Below are 10,240 nucleotides of genomic sequence, written 5' to 3' on the forward strand. Positions count from 1 at the left end.
AGATTGTAAAGGAGAGGAGAGGATGTGGCAGCTGAAGGAGATGAGGGGTCACCAAGGATCCAACTGAGAGGGTGAAGGAGAAAGTGAGAGAGAGAGAAATTGGGTCATTGATCGTGTTGTGAAAACGTGGGGATGGATGGGATCCAAAGTACAGTTAGAGCAACCTTAGGAAGATGGACAGTTTCTCCAGTGAATAGAAAGGAAGAAGGAAATGAAGGCAGTAGGTACAGTCTGTTTGTATATTTGGTGGTGATAAAATGAATTCCTTTCTCATGGCTTTTATTTTCTCTGTAAAGTAGGTGATGTGATCATATGCTTAGAGTGAGAGGAGATCAGAGATTCGAGAAGATTGCAGAGGTGTGAAAGACGTTGTAGATCGTGGGAGAATTGTGTGACCAGAGAAATGTAGAATTGTCTTGCAGATTTGAGGTTGGAGATCATAATTTTTTTCTAGCAACATCAGGCTATTCTGTGCCGGCATGCAGAAAACATACCAAGGTATGGTGGTGAGGACTGTGGGTTTGACTTGCTCAGCGCACGTTTCTACCTCTACCTCTTACAAGGCAGCGCACATTGCCTTCTCTTACTGAAAATTCTGAGATGCCAAAAACGATTTCGTAGACTCCTTTGCACCTAAGGTGAGATTTGAATTTGGAACTGAGTTAGATGTGGAGACAAAGAGAGTGAGAGCCATCCAATTCTGCTGGCAAATTTCGTAGCAGAGCTGATGTCTCTTTAGTCACCAACTTTCTGGTTTAGTGACTTTCTGCAATGATAGCCATAACTTTCTTGATCATGGCGAAGACTTATTTTGCGGGTTAGGACTTGTTCCTGTAAGTTCTAACAGAGCCTGCTCCCATAGCCCTTCAAGTAATTTTGTAAGCCACATGATCCCTGGCGATAACTCCCTTTTGGCTTATCTTAGCTGGCATGGGTTCTGTTGTCTGCAACCATACTTCACTCATGCCAGACAGGTGAGCTGTAAAGACAAGGAGTTAAAGGGTGGTCAGGGTATTATTAAAATGATGGGCTATGGAGTCCAAGCTGGAGAGGGCTAACAGGTTGGAAGAAAGTAGAGGTCGATAGATTAGGATTCTAATGAGGTCAAAGAACAGTGTTCTCTGCTATAGGACTTCCATTTATCCTTAAAGTCCTCTTCAGTTGTCACCTCTTAAACTTCCCTGTGTCCTCCAAACCCTTGGTCTCTTGTTTTCTCAGCACTTTGAACCTAGCCACTATTTTAGCACTGATCACATTGCATTGCAAATGGTTACCATTATCCCTGCCACACTAGGAGGTCTGTGAGGACAGGGACTGTGTTGAAAGGGGTAGTAACAGTGGCCTGGGCATATGACCCTTGGAATGGCCTAGTATTTGTCTCTTTCTAGCCATGCATTTTAGGCAACTTACTTCATTTCTGTACACAGGAATACCTACTTTGTAGAGTTGTTTTAAGGCCTGAAGGGAGGTTTATGAAGTGCTTACCACAGAGCCTGGCGTAAACATCGGTAAATGCGCTGAACTGATGAGTTAACAGTTTGAAGTAGGATTAAACGAAGTACTTCAGTATTTCAGTAGACAGTTCTAAATTTCAGTGTGCTAGACGCTGCAGATTTGGAGGGGGGTGGATATGATACTGTGTAAGACAAGGGCATGCACAGAAGAATTGCACAATCTAGAAAGGGAAGAAAAAATGTCCATATGATTTGAATCCCATCTTCATCATTCATAGCTTTGTAATCTTGAGTAAGTTACTTAGCTTCTCTCATGTCTTAGCTTTTTCATCTATAATGTGGCAATGATAATTGCCTATCTTGTCGAGTGGTCCGAAAGAGAATCAAATTACTTAAGACAAGTAAAGCTCTTAGGTTAACGTACAGCAAATAAATACTCGAACACTAGCTGTTGTTATCAGACGACTTGGAGAGGACCTCCAAGATTATTGACTAAGAACAGTGTGGGGTAGAGCGTAAGTACTGGTCATGGGGTCTCGTGCCAATGGCTAGCTGTAAGCAGCCTCTGTCAAGTCACTTGACCTCTGTTAGCCCTATTTTCAGTTAAGTAAAAGTAATGAGGGGAATGATTCCTTTTCATCTTTCACGTTTTATGAGTCCGTTTTTTGTGTTTTTCTTTGCACTTTACTATTCTCTTTCCTGCTTTTGGACATTTTCTCAATCAATCCATGACTGAAGTTCAAAAAGGAAGAAGCATCTGTCTCAGATAGTCATTCTATCAAGTTGATGGGAAGGAGGAAGTTTGGCTACCATTGTGGCATTTGAAAATCTCCCCCTTCTGATCTAGCCAACATATTGGGTGGAAGTTATTTCCTCTACATTCTTTAGACCAGAATGCTTTCTCCCTTCTTTCTTTCCCTGTGTTTGGCGTATAGTGAGGCCATTCACTCATTCAAAAACAAACAAACAGGGGCGCCTGGGTGGCTCAGTCGGTTAAGCGTCCGACTTCCACTCAGGTCACGATCTCGCAGTCCGTGAGTTTGAGCCCCGCGTCGGGCTCTGGGCTGATGGCTCAGAGCCTGGAGCCTGCTTCTGATTCTGTGTCTCCCTCTCTCTCTGCCCCTCCCCTGTTCATGCTCTGTTTCTCTCTGTCTCAAAAATAAATAAACTTTAAAAACAAACAAAAAATCCACAAAATTTTGAGTACCTACTGCATACCAGGTATGAGGAACAGAAGACCAAATAAGAAATGATCCTTGGTTATATGTTTAGATGAATTAATCCAGACCCAGCTCATCATAGCCTCATCCATGAATAATGCCCTTCTGAAGATGACTCCTCCTTGGAATCTCTAATGTTGGGACTTAGTTCATGTTAGAAATTCTCACAAGATTTAGATATGCACTGTGAATTCTTTTGAGGCAATGGAGAATAGTGGTTGAGAATGCAGGCTCTGGAGTCATTCTGTCTTTGCTCATATCCCAGTATTTTTACTTATCAACTGATTCTCCTCTCAATTCATACGCACAGGTTAAAGATAAATTAAAATCCCTTTAACTCTTAGGGTTCTATCTAGTTATTATTGTTCTGTTACGACCACAACAAATCTAAATTCAAACAAACTTAACTACAACAACAACAATCTTGGCCAGATCAGTAAGGTGACACATGAAATGAAATTCCAAAGATGCCTTAAAATATCTTCCAATTTGGGGCGCCTGGGTGGCTCAGTCGGTTGAACATCTGACTCTTGGTTTCGGTTCAGGTCATGATCTCACAGTTCATGGGTTTGAGCCTTGCATCGGGGAGTGGGGGGTGGGGGGGTGGGTTCTGAGCTGACAGTGTGTGGCTTGCTTGGGATTTTCTCTCTCCCTCACTCTCTGGCCCTCCCCTGCTCATGTTGCTTTTTCTCAAAAAACAAAAAACAGTATCTTACCAATTTAATATTGTTCTATGAGCTTCACGTTGCTTGAGAGAAGGGAGAGCAGGATGTTTTTCTTTTTTAATTGCATGCGCATTTAAAAAAACAAGTTTGAAAGTCACAAAACTGGAGGTACAGTACAAATAACATTTTTTTTATGAATCATTTGCGAGCTAAGTTGCTGACCTGATGTCCCATCATCCCTGAATACTTTAGTTTTCCTACAAACAAGGACATTCTCCTGTATAACCACACTGTAACTACTATAATCAGAAAGTTAACATTGCATCACTTCTTCTAGTCTTTTTTTTTTAATTTTTTTAAATGCTTATTTATTTTTGAGACAGAGGGAGAGAGAGCACGAGTGGGGGAGGGGCAGAGAGAGAGGGAGACACAGAATCTGAAACAGGCTCCAGGCTCTGAGCTGTCAGCACAGAGCCCGATGCGGGGGGTCGAACCCACAAACCGTGAGATCATGACCCGAGCCGAAGTCAGACGCTTAACCGACTGAGCCACCCAGGCGCCCCTACTTCTTCTAGTCTTTAGGCCCTGTCATCATTCTGGACAGCCCAATATGTGGACGCCATCATTACCCTGCTCCTTTTCACACTGGGTTGATCTTTGCAAATTTCCTCCTCACCCAATGTAGGTTCTGACCTCACTCTGGGCCATCGTTCCCCTGCCACACCTCCCGTCCCCACACTCCTTGCTCTGTCCCTTGCTTTGGGAAGTGGGTGGCTAGTAACTGGGTCCCTGTTGCCTCCCTACACATTACAATGTTTAAAAAACGTTCACTTAAAATGAAGCACTTAAAGAAGATACTCTGTTTCTAGAATTATTGCAAAGCAACTCTAAATGGTATACCTCGATCCTTGTCAATTTACTTGCTCTTTTAAGTCTACAGATGTGGTCCTATTTGACTGGACTGACTATATCTGTGTTTCATAAACTTTCTTAAAACAGCAGGACTCTTTTTTTCAAATGACATCTTATTTAGAAGCTTAAGAGGTAAATCGGATCCAAGCAGAATACACTCCTGTACCCTTCACTCCTCCTTGCTCCCATGGTCCAACCCAAGGCGGGGAGGGCAAGTGGGAATTGGCAATAAACAGTCTCTTGCTAATTACAGAAGAGAGACTACTGGCTCCCAACTGCTCTGGGCAGGACCTCCAGAAGTTGGTTTCTTTGGGGATGTGTTCCCCCTTCCTTTGAGGACTCTCCTCTGGTTGGTTGGCCTCCAGCCCTACTTCTTTGGCTTTCTTGAACCCTGTGGTCCCTAGATATTTCAGAGTTGACTGTTTACAAATAAACTCAGGTTGAGGAGTTTCTGAACAACCACCATAAAACTCTAGGTTTTTATAGGACATAATTTGAAAGAAAACATCAAGGTCCATTTTTAAAAATGGCAACCTGCTACTTTCCTGAAATTGTAAACCTGTTACTGTCATGTTTCCAGATTTCCCTCATTAATGCATGCCACTCTCCTTCTTGAAGAATCACATAGGGTTTCTCCTGTTCTGTGGCAGGAGCCAACAGGAGAGCTTTAAGTTATGTATTCCTACACTGACCACAGCAGAAATCTGTAAGAATCAACTTTAGATTTTTTTCTGTTTTTTTTTTTTTTTTTTTTTTTTTTTTTTTGCTCTTTCCATGACCTTTGTGTAGAGAGGAACAGGTTATAGACTAAGATGTTTGAGCTCAATTTAGGTGTCCTAGCTGCTGATGCCTCTATGGACTCTATACCTCACTAGTGCTCCAGGAGCTGGAAGAATTAAAGTCTCTTGATGGAGCCACTGGCCTCAGGTCAGTAACCTCTGTTTTAGGATGTGAGATAAGAGGTGCTAGTCAGAGAGAGGGGAAGACTGGAGATGAGCCTGCAGAGCTAGGAAGTGACAGAGGCAGGAGCCATCCAGGCTGTGATACTTGGATTTAACCTGTTTACCAGCCATTTCTCAAGAACTGACAAATCTGCCCTCATTCCATGTGCTATTAGTAGAGTAACAGAAAACCACGTGTGGCTGACCTAAGCAGAAAAGGGCGAGTTTATTATAAGGGTACAAAGTTGTCTTATGGAACTCAAGGACAAGGATGTAGGAACCTGGGGATGATACAAGAACCAGGGTTTGGAAAGCTGGTGGGATTTCTTTCAGTTCTGTTTTAAGTGAGGCAGTGCAGTTAATAGACGATGCTATAGATCAGGTAGAGTTTCCAAAACCAGGACCCAGAGCCATCATGTGAAAGTGAGGGGTTGTGCTGGGAATTGAGGAGAAAAGAAAGTATTTGGTTATGAAAATCTAGGGAAAATAGAGGTTCAAGTCTTACTGTTGGCAAATGTAAATGGGAAAAACCGAACTGAGGGCAGTACCATTAGATTTATCTTTGTGTAGCACTGATTTTATTCGGCAGAGTAAAGTGGCATGGTTAAAAGCCACTGGACTGCTAGTTTCCTCTCTGATAAAACCAGGAGACTGAGGTCCCTTCCAACTCCAAAGCTGTAAGACTTTCTTTCTTTTTTTTTTTTAATTTTTTAATTATTTTTTTTTTTTCAACGTTTATTTATTTTATTTTTGGGACAGAGAGAGACAGAGCATGAACGGGGAAGGGGCAGAGAGAGAGGGAGACACAGAATGGGAAACAGGCTCCAGGCTCTGAGCCATCAGCCCAGAGCCCGACGCGGGGCTCGAACTCACGGACCGCGAGATCGTGACCTGGCTGAAGTCGGCCGCTTAACCGACTGCGCCACCCAGGCGCCCCTAATTATTTTTTTTAACATGTATACATTTTTGAGAGACAGAAGACAGAGCACGAGAGGGGGAGGGGCTGAGAGACAGGGAGACACAATCCAAAGCAGGCTCCAGGCTCGGAGCTGTCAGCACAGAGCCCGACGTGGCGCTCGAACCCACAAACTGTGAGATCATGACCTGAGCCAAAGTCAGATGCCTAACCAACTGAGCCACCCAGACACACCCAAAGCTGTGACACTTTCTACTCAGGCAGCATCAGCATCGTCTGGGAGCTTGTGGAAATGCACAGTCTCGGGCACCACCTCGGACTTACTGAATTGCAGTCTGCATTTTAACATGATTCATAAATAAGTAAAATTGGTGCATACAAGTGCATATGTGTGTGTATAAATTACTAAAATATATTTTTAAATGATTGTTAATTAATGGTTAATAATTTCATGATTCCATTAAAAAACCTATATATATAAAGAAATTTTAAGGAATATAAACAGAATTGAATGATGAGTGATTTTTTTCTTTATTATGACTGTACGTATTATCATCTGAACTTTTAAAATGAGCATGTGTGGTTTTAGTTTTATAAGGAAAAAAATAAGCTATTGTCTCTTTTGAAAGTCACTTCAGGGGCGCCTGGGTGGCGCAGTCGGTTAAGCGTCTGACTTCAGCCAGGTCACGATCTCGCGGTCCGTGAGTTCGAGCCCCGCGTCAGGCTCTGGGCTGATGGCTCGGAGCCTGGAGCCTGTTTCCGATGCTGTGTCTCCCTCTCTCTCTGCCCCTCCCCCGTTCATGCTCTGTTTCTCTCTGTCCCAAAAATAAATAAAAAACGTTGAAAAAAAAATTTTTAAATGAAAGTCACTTCAGATTAACACCTGGCGTGGTGTTTAAAAGCAGGCGGGGGTAGGGGGGCACTGGCAGGTTTACTCGGTAGAGAATCCTACACTTGATCCTCGGGGTTGTGAGTTTGAGCCCCGTGTTTGGTGTAGACATCACGTAAATAAATACAACTACCAGAACAAAACAAAACGAAACAGATGGGGACTCTGGTGTCAGCCAGAATTTGACTTCAGTATTTCCTAGCTTTTTGACATAGGCCTAGTAATTTGACCTCTGGAAGCCTGGTTGTTTTTGTCATTTATATAAGAATACAACCTACATCTTGAGAGTTTTGAGGATTAAATGAGATACTGGATGTCCAGTGCTTAGCACAGTACCTGGATATAGTAAGTTCTTGATAACCGTTAGCTCTTATTGCTACTATCATTCCCTTTTTCAAGATTCGGTCCCTCACACGCACATCTCAAAAGCCTTCCCTTGACAAAAGAATAGTAATAATAGCAATTAGAAGACAAAAAAAAAAAACAGACTAATGCCTTTGGGTAGGTATCAAATTGGAAAAAAAAAAAAAGAGAGAGAGAGAGAGAGCAAAGTTTCCACAACTTACCATGATCACATTGGGCAAGAGAGAGGTGGATGAAAGCACATGGTGTTAAATCTAATGCCGGGGCGCCTGGGTGGCGCAGTCGGTTAAGCGTCCGACTTCAGCCAGGTCACGATCTCGCGGTCCGTGAGTTCGAGCCCCGCGTCGGGCTCTGGGCTGATGGCTCAGAGCCTGGAGCCTGTTTCCGATTCTGTGTCTCCCTCTCTCTCTGCCCCTCCCCCGTTCATGCTCTGTCTCTCTCTGTCCCAAAAATAAATAAACGTTGAAAAAAAAAAAAAATTTAAAATAAATCTAATGCTGTTACTCTGTAGAGATTAGCTGTGGGTTATGTGCACGTTTCTTCTTTAATGCAGATGTCTTTCATAGTGTTGTCTTATTTCTTTGTGATAGGACACTTGAATTAGCTTTACCAGAGGAGAAATGGAGGAGCCATAGAACATCAAGGATGAATTCAGGAAGACCCGAGACCATGGAGAACTTGCCTGCTCTCTACACTATTTTCCAAGGAGAGGTATACTCTTTTGGCTTGAACACCTACTCTTTATGTTAAGCATGGACTGAAGGTGAAAAGCTGCTGGGTCTGGAGCTCCTGTCCACTTGAGAATATGTTAAGCATTGCAGTTCCAACAGGAAGGACTTGAGGAGTGTCTGGCTACCACTTGTACCTCCTCTAAGCTCCAGACTCCCTACTGCATACTTGACATCTTCATTTGGATACCTCACAGCGGGTCTAATTTATGTTTTAAACTGAATTTTTTCTCTTCTTTCTCCCTTTATTATCTCTTTCTCTCTTTCTAGAAATGTTTTTTTTTTTTTTTTTTTTTGTTTTAAGTAATCTCAACACCAGACGTGGGGCTCGGACTCAAGACCCTGAGGTCAAGAGTCAGATGCTTCACTGACTGAGCCATCCAGGGGCCCCTTAATTTTTTCCCTTTTCTAGCCAAATCTGTTCTTCTGGTCTTTCTCATCTCAGCAGATGCAGCCACTACCCTTCCAGGTACCCATGCTAAATGTCTGGGTCTCGCCCTTCATTTCTCCTCTTGATTTGATTTTGATTTTTCCTCTCCCTCCAGTCCACCAGCAACTTGTGTCATTACTCCCTCCCAAATGCATCTCTTATCTGTATACTTCTTTACCCCTATGGCACCCCGTTAGTTCAAGCCCGCCATCTCTTGACCTGGCCTTACTGGGGCCCCAATGTCTATTGTAGTTCCTCTCCAATCTGTTCTTTCTGTTGCAGCCAGAATAACATCTAGAACAGATTGAACATGCTGCTTTCTCGCACTTCTAGGCTTCTGATTGTACTTGAATTCATCCAAACAATTTCATGATCCCTACATGACTTGGCCTCTGCTTACGTGGACAGTGTGGTTTTGTTTCATTCTACTTACACACCAGCCACACTGGCCTCCCTGCAACTCTGAGTACTCTAAGCTTGCTTCCTTCTCAGGACTTTTGCATATGCTGTCTGTAACTACCCCACTCTCCCACCAACTTCTTTTCATGTTTTTGGTCTCAACCCTAGCGCCGTCTCCTCAGAGATCTCTGCCCCACCATAAATAAATAGGCTCACCCTGTATTTGCGTACTTGTGTAATGTCTGTCTTCCTCACAAGATACTCAGCTCCATGAGGACAGAGCCCTGAGTGTTTGGTTCGTGGTCGTGTATCTCAGTCCCAAGTAGGTGGGTGGAAAATAATAGGTGCTCGTCACATCTTTGGTGACTGAATGAACGATTGGCCTTTGAGGAAGAAGGCGTTGTATTTGGAGAGCAGACAAAACCTGGATTCCTGTCCTGGCGCTTTTACTTGAGACTGCCACTTACTCTCTTTGGGGCCTCAGTTTTCGCATTTGTTAAATGGAGATAATAACTCCTTCCAGAGGATTGCCCTGATGGTTCAATAAGCTGTCATTTGTAAAAACAATGCCTGAGATACAGTAGGAATTCATTAATGTTGCCTTCCTCTTCTCAAAGCAAAAGTAGAGCCAAAAAATTGTTTTTGCTGCCTTATGAGTGCCCATGGTATTTTCACAGTATCATTCCTGTGGTATTCATACTTGCTTTATGGTTCACAAAAGTTTCATCTTCTAATAATATAAAGCCTTTGAGGACAGACTTTGTGTCTGTCAGTCGGTTGTAGATAATCGTGGCTTTTGACTCCTGTTAAGTCAGTCCCGACTTGTAATATGAAGTCAAGATACAAAGGTTAATAACATTCTAGCGTATAGGAAACTTCTGCTCTTCAGAGCCTTTATATTTTTCTTTAAGGCCCGAGGTATCTCCAAAGATCAGTGAGGTAGGTACAAGGGCTCAGGAAAAGGAAGTAGTAGCACCAGAGATGAAATTGATTTTTCTGGCGACGAAGCCTTCATTTGTCAGATGTTGCACAAAAGACAGAAGAGTGCTGTTCCCTTTCACAAACTGACTCAGATTTTTAAAGTGGCTGCCGACTGACAGCTTCTTAAATGAGGTGGGACTTGAATTAGTGTAGGGTTTATATATTTTACTATTAAGGATGGATGGGCTAGGAGAATATTTGGAGAGAACTTAGTAGTTCTAGCTTAGTATTTCAGGAGCACAGTTTGAAAAATGATGGTTTAGAGGTGAATAGAATTAGGGAGAGAGAAGTTGCTTGATAAATCAGAAAGAAGAAACTATTTTTCAGAATATTCATCTACAA

At 42.8% G+C, this 10,240-nt stretch overlaps 1 protein-coding gene across 5 annotated transcripts in view; it reads left to right on the forward strand.

Moving 5' to 3' along the window:
- The window catches only part of ZCCHC17 (zinc finger CCHC-type containing 17), a 63,557-nt gene that overhangs the window by 2,144 nt on the left and 51,173 nt on the right, over positions 1–10,240 (forward strand). For all 5 annotated transcript variants that reach the window (XM_086716287.1, XM_086716284.1, XM_086716286.1 and 2 more), the window contains one exon: positions 7,951–8,071. In XM_086716287.1, the coding sequence (XP_086572413.1) occupies positions 8,006–8,071 (66 nt within the window). In that variant the 5' untranslated portion in view covers positions 7,951–8,005. Of the gene's footprint in view, positions 1–7,950; positions 8,072–10,240 lie in introns of those variants that run through there.

Source organism: Puma concolor, chromosome C1 (assembly GCF_028749965.1).
Source record: "Puma concolor isolate L17-30 chromosome C1, mPumCon1.1.hap2, whole genome shotgun sequence".
Classification (NCBI taxonomy): Eukaryota; Metazoa; Chordata; class Mammalia; order Carnivora; family Felidae; genus Puma; species Puma concolor.